The 14,200-nt window shown below is 41.2% G+C and overlaps 1 protein-coding gene and 1 long non-coding RNA gene across 5 annotated transcripts; both read right to left on the bottom strand.

Moving 5' to 3' along the window:
* Nucleotides 1-3,790: 3,790 nt before the first annotated feature.
* On the bottom strand, nt 3,791-7,817 carry SPDS3 (spermidine synthase 3). Of its 4 annotated transcripts, none has more exons than XR_013581464.1 (12): nt 7,371-7,817; nt 7,232-7,300; nt 7,023-7,099; nt 6,801-6,923; nt 6,160-6,264; nt 5,998-6,070; nt 5,830-5,901; nt 5,197-5,392; nt 4,964-5,090; nt 4,427-4,503; nt 4,210-4,310; nt 3,791-3,837 (listed from the first exon to the last, which is right to left on the bottom strand). XR_013581464.1 is itself a non-coding variant. In XM_078575085.1 (11 exons), exons 1-10 carry the CDS (start codon nt 7,492-7,494, stop codon nt 4,432-4,434), a joined length of 1,038 nt encoding a protein of 345 aa, XP_078431211.1. In that variant the 5' UTR covers nt 7,495-7,817; the 3' UTR covers nt 4,122-4,310; nt 4,427-4,431. The 4 variants fall into 4 exon arrangements, 2 of the variants coding, with proteins under 2 accessions (XP_078431211.1, XP_078431212.1); XR_013581463.1 differs by lacking the exon at nt 3,791-3,837 and adding an exon at nt 4,111-4,149; XM_078575085.1 differs by lacking the exon at nt 3,791-3,837 and having other exon boundaries at nt 4,122-4,310.
* A 1,323-nt stretch (nt 7,818-9,140) lies between these two features.
* LOC144703171 (uncharacterized) lies at nt 9,141-10,735 on the bottom strand. The gene is made up of 2 exons (XR_013581489.1): nt 10,373-10,735; nt 9,141-10,306 (listed from the first exon to the last, which is right to left on the bottom strand). It is a non-coding gene; the product is annotated as an uncharacterized LOC144703171 (long non-coding RNA).
* Between the last annotated feature and the right edge of the window lie 3,465 nt (nt 10,736-14,200).

Here is a 14,200-nt window from a genome sequence, read left to right as displayed (position 1 = left end):
TGCAGAAAGAACAAGAGAGAGCCAGAGAGAGGGAGAGAAACAGCGAGATAGAAAGAGAGAGAGAGAGAGAGAGAATGAGAGAGAGCCAGAGAGAGAGAGAGAAAGAGCAAGATAGAAAGAGAGAACAAGAGAAAGATAGAGGAGAGAGAGAAAGAAAGAGAGAGATAGAGAGAGAAAGAACAAGAGAGAGAGAGAAAGAACAAGAGAGAAAGAAAGAGAGAGAGAGAAAGAGTGAGAGAGAGACCTAGAGAGAATGAGAGAGAGATAGAGAGAACTCGAGGGGAGAGAGAGAGAGCCAGAGGAGAGATAAAGAATGTGAGAGATAGAGAGAGACAGAATGAGAGAGAGCGAGAGAGTGAGAGAGAGAGAGAGAGAATTAAAGCAAGAGAGTGAGAGAGAGAGAGAAAGAGCAAGAGAGAAAGAGGCAACGGGAGAGAGAACAAGAGCGAGAGAGGGAGAGAGAGAGAAAGAGCCAGAGGGAGAGAGATCAAGAGAGAGAGAGAGAGAAAGAGAAAGAGCAATAGAGAGAAAGAGCTAGAGGGAGAGAACGAGAGCAAAAGAGAGAGAGCAAGAGAGAGAAAGCGCCAGAGGGAGAAAGAGCCAGAGCAAGAGAGAGAGATAGAGCTAGGGGGAGAGAAAGAATGAGAGTGACAGAGTGATAGTTCTACGGGCCCGTCGAGGGCACTTTTGTCATATTTCCCTTTTTACAATTCCTTCAAATAGCACAGCCCTCCTGGGGAGGGCAGACTAGAAGCTTGGTTCTAAATTGCTCTTGGGTGTTCCCCCTTCCCTCTCGTCTCCTCTATCTCCACTCTCCGCCTCTCTCTGCGATCCCTGTCCCTTGCGATCGTCTCTTCTTCACCGCATCTCCAGGCGGCTCGTCCCCGTCCGATCCCTACCCCCTCTGCTCTGCTTCTTCTCCTACCCTTCCTGTTTCGCCTCTCTACCCCGGGAACTTCTACCTTACCTTGTCCTCCAACCTCCCTCCGATACAAACCTAGATCAAGGTTCGTATCAGAGAGCCATAGGAGAGAGTGTGAGAGTGAGAGAGCCAGTAGGGAGAGAGAATGAGAGCAAGAGGGAGAGAGAACAAGAGAGAGAGAGAGAGAGAGAGAGAAAGAGAGGAGAGAATGAGAGCGAGAGCCAGGGAAAGAGGGAATGAGTGAGAGGGAGAGATCATGAGAGAGAGAGAGAGACAAAGAGAGCCAGAGGGAAGACTAGGGATCGGGGATTCGGACAGATCGTTCGAATGTTTGATCGGATCGGGCATTCGACCGATTGAATCCGAACACCGATCTGTCCAGTTCAGATCCGATCCGAACATGATCTGCGCATCGGGTTCGGATCGGATTGTTTGAACAAGATAGCTGTTCGAATCGAAACGAATGTTTGAATCCAAATCCGATGTTCAGTTCAGCTCCTGCAGTACTGAGTTAGCCAGCAGCCGCCAGCCAGCGACCACCAGCGGCGGCCAGCGGACGCCAGCGACCGCCAGTGGCGGCCGGCCAGCGGACGCTAGCGACTGCCGGTGAGCGACCGCCAGCGGACGCCAGCGACAGCCAGCGACGCCAGCAGACGCCAGCGGTGGCCAGCGAATGCCAGCGGTGGCCAGCGAACGCCAGCAACCGCCAGCGACGGTCGGCCAATGACCACCAGCGGCACCAGCAGCCGCCGGCCAATGACCACCAGCGGCCGCCAGAGAGAAAGTCGCTGATGGTCGATGGCCATTTGTTTGAACTTGTTCGAGCAAGTTCGAACAAATGGCCGAGTGAACACAAATGAACCAAATTGTTCGTTTGAAACTTTCAATCGAATACGAACAAAGGGTCTGTTCGATCGAAAGATTCGAACAGATCTGTTTGACTTGGAATTTGTTCGTTTGAATCCTTCGATCAAGATTCGATTGATCCGATTCGATCCCCGATGCCTAGGTGAGACAGAGAACTAGAGAGAGAAAGAGCAAGAGAGAGAGAGAGAGAGAGCCAGAGGGAGAGACGAAGAGAGCCAGATGGTGAGACAGAGAAGAGGAGAGAGCCAAAGGGAGAGACAGAGAACGGGAGAGAGAGAGAGAGAGAGAGAGCCAGAGGGAGAGACAGAGAACGGAAGAGAGAGAGAGCCAGAGGGAGAGACAGAGAACGGAAGAGAGAGAGAGAGCCATAGGGAGAGACAGAGAACGGAGAGAGAGAGAGAGAGAGAGAGAGAGAGAGAGAGCCAGAGGGAGAGACAGAGAACGGGGAGAGAGAGAGAGAGAGAGCCAGAGGGAGAGACAGAGAACGGAAGAGAGAGAGAGAGCCATAGGGAGAGACAGAGAACAGAGAGAGAGAGAGAGAGAGAGAGAGAGAGAGAGAGAGCCAGAGGGAGAGACAGAGAACAGGAGAGAGAGAGAGAGAGAGAGAGAGAGAGAGGGAGAGACAGAGAATGGGAGAGAGAGAGAGCCAGAGGGAGAGACAGAGAATGGGAGAGAGAGAGAGAGAGAGAGGGGGAGAGAGAGAGAGAGAGAGAGAGAGAGAGCGAGGGGAGAGACAGAGAATGGGAGAGAGAGAGAGAGAGCCAGAGGGAGAGACAGAGAACGAGAGAGAGAGAGAGAGAGAGAGAGAGAGCCAGAGGGAGAGACAGAGAGAGGGAGAGAGAGAGAGAGCCAGAGGGAGAGACAGAGAACGGGAGAGAGAGAGAGAGAGAGAGAGAGAGAGGGAGAGAGGGAGAGAGAGAGAGGGAGAGAGAGAGAGAGAGAGAGAGGGAGAGAGAGAGAGAGAGAGAGAGAGAGAGAGAGAGCCAGAGGGAGAGACAGAGAATGGGAGAGAGAGAGAGAGCCAGAGGGAGAGACAGAGAACGAGAGAGAGAGAGAGAGAGAGAGAGCGAGAGGGAGAGAGAGAGAACGAGAGAGAGAGAGAGAGAGAGAGAGCGAGAGGGAGAGAGAGAGGGAGAGAGAGAGAGAGAGAACCAGAGGGAGAGACAGAGAATGGGGAGAGAGAGAGAGAGCCAGAGGGAGAGACAGAGAACGGGAGAGAGAGAGACAGAACGGGAGAGAGAGAGAGCCAGAGGGAGAGACAGAGAACAGGAGAGAGAGAGAGAGCCAGAGGGAGAGACAGGGAACGGGAGAGAGAGAACCAGAGGGAGAGACAGAGAACGGGAGAGAGAGAGAGAGAGAGAGAGAGAGAGAGCGATCCTCGAGGCCTCCGCGCCTCGGGCACAAGGTAAAAGACGGTTCAGAAAAGCTGTCCCGGACCTTAGGGGAGAGACAGAGGATGGGAGAGAGAGAGAGAGAGAGAGAGCCAGAGGGAGAGAGAGAGAACGGGAGAGAGAGAGAGAGCGAGAGGGAGAGACAGAACGGGAGAGAAAGAGAGAGCTAGAGGGAGAGACAGAGAACGCGGGAGAGAGAGAGAGAGCCAGAGGGAGAGACACAGAACGAGAGAGAGAGAGAGAGAGAGAGAGAAAATGAGTAAGAGAGAGGGAGTTCTTGCTTTTTTATAGAACTGTTTGAATTTGTTTGATCAAAGTGAATCAATCAAAAAATTTCCATCGATTTTTATTTTCAAAGTGAATCAATCAAAAATCTAGATTGAACTCGATCAAAAACCTTGTTTGATCGAAATAATCGATCTGTTCGAACAGAATCTCATTCTGTTTGATCAAAACATTCAATCGAACTTTGATCTATTTGATTCAATCCGAACTCCACTCCCTAATTGAATCACATCAGATCAGATCGGATCGCAGTGATTGAGATTGAACCAAGTCAGTCGATTTGATTAAGAGGGCTCATTCAACAATAAATTAACTGCTCAACCCCCGACTTGAGAGGCAGAGAATGATTGACGACTACTCCTGGTCCCTGCACTGAAAAGAGTTTTATTTCAGCCGTAAATGATATTTTTTTTTTACTATTTCTATCAACCATGATCATGGTTGACTGATCATGGTCGATTCTTCATGATCAATTAAAATCCTCATGGATCGATCAGGTCTGATCGATGATCAATTAATTTAGATCAAATCTTCAAGGACCATCCGATTGATCCCTAGAAGCTCGACTTTCAAAACATAAAACGTTCTGGGCTCTTGTCTCCCCCAATAAATCTGTAAATCGAGTTATCCATGCATCTCATCCCAGAACTAAACCGGGTATCCACATGAGGGGTGTTTGTTATTCTGGAAAATACATAATCATCAGATACAGGGCAAAAAAGAAAACGACAATGTGTTCCAGACCTGTATGGTACTGTTTTCTCCAGTTAGTGTGAATTATTTCCAGCCAAGCTTCCAAAGTTTAAACAGATCAACATGTTCCCGGGGAGTGTCCTCCTTTTCATCTGTGGATAGAGAAAAATGAAACAAAGGTTAGTTGCCGATCAACCACTCAATATTGCCGGCTAAACAAAGTTGCCTCTGGCATGAGAGAAAGTTGGGTTCGAAGAATGTTATTTACCCAAGCTAGGAGTTATAGGAGGTGGTCCTAAGTTCCTTCTTCAAAAATGAAGGCAATGCAAATGCCGCCCTGTGGATCTGCAAAGCAGTCAAGATAATGATGATTGGAGAAGAGCTGATCCATGAGTTGGAAAAGTTGATGCTGACATCATTGCCATTGTCATTTTCGACAAGTTCTGGTACGAGACAAATGACAAGATGATGATGAGGCAATGACAGGATGATGACGGGTTGATGACAAATCCATCATCAGATGTATGTCGACAACGATGGCTTTCATCTTCATCCTTGTTACCAAATGTCATCCATGAATATTTTTATCCAGAGTAAAAAGTTTCGTTCTAGACAATCCAATTCTTGGGCAATAACCGCATCACATGAAAAGAATATCCGGAAGCACATCAGGTTTTGAGCCATCAGTTATAACCAAATCTGGAGAAACTAACAACACAGGAATTAAAAAAGTGAAAAATGAACAACAGGTCCTTGAGATATTTACTATTTCCAAAAAATGGCACAGGTTTGAGATTCCAGGCACCTCAGAGTTATAGAATCTGAGCTCCCTTCTGAACTTGTTCACTCCTTGAGTTTCAATCGGATTCACAGGATCCAGAAAGTTGACCGGCGGCCCCTCCGTAGAACACAACAAAAACCCGATAGTCCCACTAAATGAAAAGATAAAATTATTGTGTCTAAAGTAATTATATGATTTCCCAGGTAAGCAACCACAACAAACTAAGGAGATAACTGAATGAGGCACCACTCTTGTACCTAGGATATGTGGGTACGCTTGTCCAAGCAAAATGGACTGAACCCTTAAAAATCACACGACAAGTGGACAGCATATCTTGAATGAGATGGGTGTGGAGCCACATGCTCTCTGCTTGATTGCAGAGAACACCCCCCGGCCTCAGCGCCTTGGCAACAGTCTCGAAAAACGGTTTCTCAACCAGCTCTTGAGCGGGCCCTGATCAAAGGAAAAGTAAATTTTCTTTAGGACACTTCCCATCAAGAAGAATAAACTTATCAAATATCAACTACCTCCTACAGCATTATTTAGGAAGATTCAAAGAAAGAGTTAAACAAATACTGGAAATTTCTTTGGGTATATGCCTGTCAGGTTTTAGAAGAATATGATACTGGTAGGTCTCCATCAGCAATGTTGCTGGAAGGACAGATAAGAGAGATAAATTTGTGACATTAGAAGACACCAAATGAAACAGGCCTGGCACGAAGCCAGCACCCCCCTGGAAGGATACCCCACCAATTCCAAGGCAAGTTCTTGATTGCCCTCCTAGGGGAGGGCTGCAGGTATTAAAGGAAATACTAAAAGGGGAAATGTTGATAATATTAATGAGTCATCATTTGTAAGTGGATATCCGGATTGAGATAAGGTAAACATACCTATTGGGTCAGAGGAATCGATTATAATTGCATCGTAGTTGTTGGGGGGCGATTTCCTCATGAAATCAACAGCTGTAGAAAAGGATAAGATTGAACAGACCAAAGAATTAAAGTGCAAAGTCAACAACCAGAAAATTTGACCCGACGGAGTTGCAAGATGCTAAGTACCATCACCCACGTGGAGTCGGACGCGAGGATCTTTAAAACCAACAGAGAGATTAGGAAAGAAATCATTACAAACCTTCACGTGAAGAAAAACTCTCATTAGATTTACGACTGTAGAATGAGGGAGAGGATTGAGAGAGAAAGAGAGGTAAATTTACAACGCACATCAATGACCAGTTGATCTATTTCACAGATATCAATGACCTCCACAGAAAGGTGGCGAGAAATTTCACGGAGAACTCCACCATCGCCACCTCCAATAACTAATACCTGCGTTGTAAGGGGGCACTAAAAACATAAACTAGAATAGTAGGGAATAGTATATAAAATAAAAGTTTGTTGCATAAAAGATATCTAACTTGAAGATGATCGGGGATGGATAAAGAATAAAGCTATTGAAACTCCCTTTTTGAAGAAAAAGGCTAGTAGGATTCTTAGTGGACAAAAACAAATTTTGAAGCCCAAATTATGTAGCTCTCCAATAGAGTGGGAAGAGAAATATGTCTCCCCCTTCTTCCCACTTTTCTTGACCTCCCTAAGTCTACTCTCTCCAGAGTTATATGTTTCTCAGTAATTTTCTTTTTTATGATTGTTTCCAATATTTCACGAACCAGACTCAAACACGTTTTTAGTAACTTGCCTCTTTCCTAAACTTCCAGGAGTTTATTTCTTTTCTGTGCGTCGAGGATGCGGAAGTATTGTCAAAGACCAAGGGATATTTAAGCAAGGACATGCGGAAAACATAGGCATGAAAAGAATAAAAAAAGGTAATGAAATCAGAAAAAAGAAAAAGAAAGATTTTTTACATTTTTGGGGGATGGAATAGAGCATAAAGGAAGGTGAGTAATCATTTCTTGATATGCGCATTCATCTTTCTCCGTCAGTTGAACTATGCCATCAAGTGCAAGCACCTTCCCATACCCGTAAGACTGAAAAGAATGATCCACCACTGTCAGGAAGGAAATCATTGACAACGGAAAAAAAATTTACGGCTAACGGTATAATGTAAAAGGTTTATGTTGAGTGACCTCAAAAACTAAAATCTCCTGATAGTCTGATCTTCCATGATATAAAATCTTCTCCACCTTAAGCGAATGAGCTTCACCTGCCCATCAATCAATGGGTCATTGTTTACAAATAAAGATCCAGACGATCTTATTATTTTTCGGCAGGGTGACCAATCGACCCAGTCATGAAATATGCATTCCAAATATAAAGAATACATAAAAACGCAAACCTGGCCACATAGGGTTGTGATAGAAGGATTTATCTGCAACAGTAATACACAAAAACAGAATGAACGGAACTGCAAGATGAAAGAGATATACATCAATGTACTTAATATGGATGATCACGAAGTATATTCCAAGTAAAACCTTCGGAAAACCACCCGGAGACGACGGTGTCATGGCGTGTTGCTTCGTCAGGACAGGGTCCCATGGCCTTAAGACAACAAGGAGGAATAGCTTTCCACACCCTGTCCTCATCTGCGTTCATCATTTTTAACAGAAACAAGCCGCTGATTGATCCAGGCAAAAACCCACGTCTAGAAAACGATGAATTTGTGCAGTGATGAGCTTGGGATATGTAAGCGTATTGGACAGGATCGGGAAAGATAACACCAAGTGAAGCTCAATCCTCCGTTACGATAATAGCTTAATACCGTAAAGCGCGAGAAAGTAGAGATCAGCAGAGGGAACACTGATGCGATCACGCAGAGAAGATGATCGAGTGTGAACCGTGGCGCGAAAGTCGACATCATTCAAGATATAGACAAACATTAAGAACACGAACAGACGACGGATGTCGGGCATAAATCCGAACCGTCCATCGCTCAAAACCTCTCGGATTTGCTGTAATCAGATTAGAGAAGTAATTGGAAATACGTACTATGTTGAATTTATTCTTTTCAAAGTCTCATATATCTACTGTTTTTATAATATAATCACTGTGAATTGATATTTTAAAATGATATCATAAATGGGGGTTGTTTACTTAAGTGTTTTATGAGTTTGATGAACTTAGGAAAGAATCAAAACTTAATTATGATATGAAAAATGACAGAGGCAAAAGTTCTATAATCATGCAGTACACATGAGAGTACAAAAACTAGTTCAACTATCGTAAATTAGAAGTAAAATGATGTAAGTTGAACCTTTCCACATTGTTTTGAAGTTTTATTTTACCTCTAAATATGTATATTTCAAAATCGATGCAATTTAAATGGTAATATGATGTATTACCAGTTAATGGTTATATCCTGTATCAACAATAAAAATATGGTCAAATAAAGTCCTAATATTTATGCGAATTTAGGAAATAAATAAAAATTATTCAAGTTATAAAAATGACAAAGACGTCCATTACTTTATAGATATTAAATAATGAATTTATATTAATAGTTTTAAAAAAACTCAATTTCGCACTCAATTAATGTGGACAAATTTCTAAAGGTGTGCAAGTATAATTTATATTAATTCATTTTTAATCATTTTTCGGCACAATGAAAAAATAATACATTTTTATTATTTTTTCTTTTCCTTGTAAAGCATTTCAAGACTAATAAAAATTGTCATTAGTGCACCAATTTTTAAAAGGAGTAGAATAATTTCTTTGACTAGAGTCTCTCGCTTCTTTAATTTTTTCCATATCTAATTTAATAAGTAAAAATGTACATATTTTGATAAAAACTATAGTATCTTGAAAAGACCAACAGCTGGAGATTTTTACAGTCAGTAATGAGTGCAATGTGTGGAGTAGCTTAAAAGCAAAAAATGATAACTAAAACCTGATCGACCACCGACTCATCATCATCATCCATGGCTTTACACTTAATAGCATCGTCCATCCTCAGCTCATTACCAACAATTCACTATCATTAAAATTTTGATTCTCTCTCCCATCAACCTGGAGAACCTTTAGTTGACTGACAGGGAATAATCACTAACATTGAGAGGATTTCTGATGTACCACAAATCGTGCTTGCAAATTAACAGTTTTTAAGTGTTTATGAAGTCATATAATGAAATTAACATGTCTTTTATGTTAAATTCCATTTTCATGCAATTATTCACTCATTATGTAAAATGTCCTATTTTTAATGAACTTTTGTAACAAAAAATGTTATATGACTCATTGATATAATAGAAAAAATAATACAATATATAGAATACATAAATATATATAGGAAATAAAAATTAAATAAATAAATAAAGGGGTGAGATGAGCTGCCAAGGCCGCACCTCAAGCACCACCCGCAGCAGAATCAAAGGCAGCGACCGCAGGCGACACCATCATCCGCAGCCAGGTCGCAACTCCTCAAAGTGGCCTACTAGGTACAATAAGCACATGTCAGAGTTTATGTACCACTTATGGTTTCTACAAATGTCAATATGGGATTAATACACTGCTTTTTAGAGTCGATCGGGTCAGTTCAGGTCAGGCTTGATAAGTCGTCGCAAGGCCCGCGAGCCACCGTATATATAAATTAAATATGAAAACTACATGGACTTCGCACCGCCCGGGCCCAAGCCCACGTCGTCACGGGCTTTTGTTAAGAGCGACAACATAATGTTGACCGTCGATCTTCTTTTTGAAGATCAAACAGTCAAGATCAGGTTCTAATTTTCTTCTTTTATTTTATTTTCTTTTTAGGCAACAGCTCAGCTAGGAATGCAGACGTGGACAAATAACACGAGAGCATGTGGCGGGCGGAGCTGACAAGGATGCTGCTGACTGGGAGAGGACTATCTAACTTAAAGGGGTCCATGACTATGATCTAATCGTGGCCGTTGAATCCCCAACGCTTGGATCTAACGGTTTAGGGGCATTGTCAACATTTTCCTCCTCCCACCGTCATCTCTATCGCCGGCGTCATTATTCCGGCAATGAGAAGATGGATTTTTGGTGATTCGTCGTCGGAGACAGCGGCGAAATGGTCCCATACCGGTCAGGAAGGTCATAGGACCGTTCCTGACCTATAAAACCGCTGTAAATCACCATAAAAGGCATATAATGCCGCTGAACTCCAATGCACTTTTTGAATTAAAATTACAGTGGGGAAGATCCTCCTTTCTCATTTTCTTACGATTCTCTCGGACGACGGCAGTGACAGTGCTGCGACCTGAAGGGAGAACGTGAAGAGAGTGATAGAATAAGAGAGAATTAAGAAGACTTAGCTGGAGGGAATAATTCGACCGGGAATGGAGTCTGAAGCCAACGGTGAATCCGACATTGCGAGGAATTCCTGATCCTCATTTTCTCGTCCTTTCCTCTTGAATCTCTCGGTCAATGGGTGTGATAGACCCGTGACCTGAAGAAAGAACGATGCGAGAGTGGTAGAAGAGAAGAGAAATCAAGAAAGATCAAGATTGCTTACCTAAAGTATGAGACTGCCGGAACGGGGGTCAGGAGCTGTTGTCGACCACGAGAGACTACAGAAATCTGGTAAGTAAATCCAATCTGGTTTATTTTTAGTTGATATATCATCTAGTATAAGAAAGGATTGAGGAATCATCCTCAATCCATTTTTGGAGTCAAAATAATTTGACTTCGAGCAAGAAGATAAAAAAGCTGAAAATCCATCCCCTTGGGCATTTTGAAAAACACATGATGTGCTTGGCTTCAAAAAATCTTTTTAAAAACTACTTTAAATATTTTTAACCCAATACAAAATCATAAAAATATATGATAAAATCTAGGAATTTATACATATCCTACATAGTTCCCAAATAAAAATAACTAAAAAATCGTTCGTGTTTCTTATTAAAATACAATATAAATCCAATTTCTTTTAGGCATTTTATCAAACACTTTGTTTCCAAGGTTTGACGCTCAAATATCTCCAACTAAATGACTTCTAAAAATTCCGAAAAAATTACCTAAAATCACTAATTTATCTTTACTACATGGGCATAAAAATTTGAGGTCTAAATAAAATGTCTGGGGAGAATTCTCTTTACAAAATATATATACACTCATTAGTAGAAGTATCATTTTGGGATCTTTTCTCTCCACTCACTAACTCATCAATTAATTCTACCTCTAAGAGCCAATATTTGTGGATAAGACCTTACTCTACCCCATACATTTCTGATTAAGACTACAAATTCATAAATTTTTATTTGATTGAAAAGAAAAAAATAACGACAAATTTAAGACCCCGTTTTTGCTCTATCAACTTCCTTTGATATCCTCAATAACCCTTTGCATTTGCATATTCTCTTATAAAAGTGCAACTTTCATGTTCCCTAAATAGGTGATGATTCTTGTAGACATATATATTGTGGCTAGGATCAGTCACCAGCATCTTTTTTGTCATTGACACCAATGCATCAAGCGTTTCACTAGAAAATGTTAAAGCAGTCCAATATGGATGTAAACCTATAGAAGGAACTCTGCCAATATTGTTCCCATCTATGGTAATACCAAATTCATCGAGTAGTGTGTGCACGTAAGATATGACCTTGTTTTGGTAGTATTGTAATTAAATGCAGCTTCGTAGAAGAATTAACAAATGTGCCAACAGTCAAGGTTTGGTTGCCAGTGAGGGTTTATGGATACTTGCTCGTCTTCATCTAGGTTGCAACATGTGTGTTGTAGATGGACCCACCAAGCAACCATCCTCAAACTGAAAAAGGGTCGCATATGGGATACTTTTATATGATGTTTTCAAATTGCCTAATTATTGCTTTGATGATGACAATGGATTTAATTTATGTCAGCACTTTTGGCTGGATCCAAGATTGGTAGAATTCTTGAGGGGTTGCAATATTCCTGCAAACTACCTTATCAGTTCCCACTTATCATCAATCATTGCTTGTTATTTAAGAACATTTGATGACATAATGTCAAGAACATCTCTCATCTTGATGTGGCCAACAAGTATGTCATAAGTGGATCACCATCTTGTGAGGTATTTTGAGGGAACCTTCTTTTTGTTGATCATCCCCATCGACCTGCGTAATGCTTCACATCACTCATCCCCGATCTGGGAAAGAGCACTGATTATCTCCCGTCTGGGAAAGAGCATCTACCAAGGAAGATGAACTGCATTCATTTTTCATTTTCATATCACCTCTATAATTGGTCCCATTAATATCAGTTTCATATATCAAAATCTGCAGTTGAAACTGCCTTTATGACATGTAATCACTCAACCTTGCTTGGATTATAAGATTGACGACATGTGCAAAACATTCCATGTGTCATATTTCACAAAACTGAGGGTTAATTATCTTACTCTACTCAATCATATTGCTTCTCACTCTACTCAATCATATTTCTCTCTTCTAACTGTTCCCTATCTTCTCTCACTCTTATCCCTCTTCTCACTCTTATCTCACTCTTTTTACTCTTACACCACCCTTCTCACTCGTCTAAATGTTAACTCTCTCTTCTGACTCTTATCTCACTCTTCTCAATTTTTATCTCTATCTTCTCACTCTTCTCAATGTTTATCTCTCTCTTCTCACTCTTCTCAATGTGCATCTCTATCTCCTCACTCTTTGCAATTTTTATCTCTCTCTTCTCACTCTTATGAATTTTATCTCTCTCTTCTCACTATTATCTCACTTTTCTCATTGTTTCTCTTTTCACTATATGTCTTGTTATGTTCCTCTCTCTTTTCACTTTCTTGTACATTCCCTCTTTGAATATTAGTTTCACTCTACGGACAATTGCTCCCCTTCTCCAATTGGACATCCTCTTCATCTCAGTCTGCAGAAGTGCTTTGGACTCCATTCAGGAGTTTCTTCCTTTATATCAATTTTTCTTCTCCTCTCTCTCCTCTCAACTGGAAGTCTTCTCAGAGGTGTGAAGATTGCCTTTGGAAGAGGATCTTTCCGCATCCCACTTCAACACTGAGAGAGCACCAATTGGTAAGCTCTCTATCTCTTTGTCACTCTTTTTTCCCTCCCACTCTTAGATAGCTTCAAGTGTTCGTATGACCTCTTTCTCACTCCAAATCTCATCCTCTCTCAGGAATAGCTTCCAGTCATTGCATGACCTCTCTCTCTCTCTAACTCTTCACAATATTATTTCACTCTCCTCACTCTTATTTCACTGTTCTCACTCTTATCTCTCTCTCCTCACTCCCCTCCTTCACTTCTCACCTGTTACAATCTTATTTCTCTTCTAACTCTTCTCTCACGCTTCTCATTCCTCTTAGTCTTATTTCTATCTTTTACTCTTCTCTCTCCCTTCTCATTCTTCTTAATATTATTTTCCTTTCTTTTACTCTTCTCTCATGATTCTTATTCCTCTAAGTCTTATCTGTCTCTTCTCACTCTTCTCTCACACTTCACATTCTCTCAGTCTTATTTATCTCTTCTCACACACTTCACATTCTTCTCAATCTTATTTCTCTCCCCTAGCTATTCTCTCACACTCAACATTCTTCTCAATCTTATTTTCTCTTTCACTCTTCTTTCTAACTTCACCTTCTTCCTCCTCTTTTAAGTGATTTCATGGGTTGTCATAAAACCGATCTTATCAAAAGCAACCTAAAAACAGATGAAACCAAGACAAAAAAAGAGATAATCCAGCACGAAAGCATTTTATTTAATTATTCATAAAGATAAGCTTTCCGAGTTTGATAATGACCCACTTGTCTACGAATAGATGAAAATTGCAAAAATTAAGTTTCATAGTTACTATATAATTACAATAATGCTACTAAATTATTTTCTACATCAATACTTGCTCTTCTTAATTGACTTGCTTATTTGACTGAAGACTAATTCGTAGGGGCATTTGAGTTAAATATTTTGATATGTGGTCTGATGAATTTTCAAAGTAATGCATACCTTTATAGTGGCTGTGACCAAGCACAATAGGTCCTCAATCAACTAGTTGACTATTATAAGTGAAGATATAATATCCTCAATTTTTATATTAGAGGGCAACTTAGTTTAACCGCATGGTGAACACGTCAAATCACTGATCTAGGACATTGATGTCACTGATCTAGAGAAAGTTAACTGTGAGCTACATGATGAAATCATAGGCATAGTGCCTTTGCAACAATCTGTTGCATAATTATTTTCCAACATGACATTGATAAAACAATGCTTCATTGGTACCACTTTTGAGGAGGAGAAGCAAGAGATTCCACGATTCATTGTTTGTAATGCATTGCTATGGCCATTTGCTAACTTAGAGGGATTTTGACGGGCATGATGATTCAGAGTACATGCCGACATAAAGA

This window comes from Wolffia australiana, chromosome 5 (assembly GCF_029677425.1).
Source record: "Wolffia australiana isolate 7733 chromosome 5, ASM2967742v1".
Lineage (NCBI taxonomy): Eukaryota > Viridiplantae > Streptophyta > Magnoliopsida > Alismatales > Araceae > Wolffia > Wolffia australiana.
The sequence above is the reverse complement of the archived record's forward strand: the minus strand, read 5'-3'. Positions and strand labels throughout refer to the sequence as shown.

Coding starts and splice junctions, on each gene's coding strand:
- SPDS3 (XM_078575085.1), bottom strand. CDS start 7,494: ATGATGAACGCAGATGAGGACAGGGTGTGGAAAGCTATTCCTCCTTGT. Junction 5,902..5,997: donor CCGACTCCACGTGGGTGATG/GTACTTAGCATC, acceptor CCTTTTCTACAG/CTGTTGATTTCATGAGGAAA. Junction 4,504..4,963: donor TCAGATTCTATAACTCTGAG/GTGCCTGGAATC, acceptor ACTGCTTTGCAG/ATCCACAGGGCGGCATTTGC.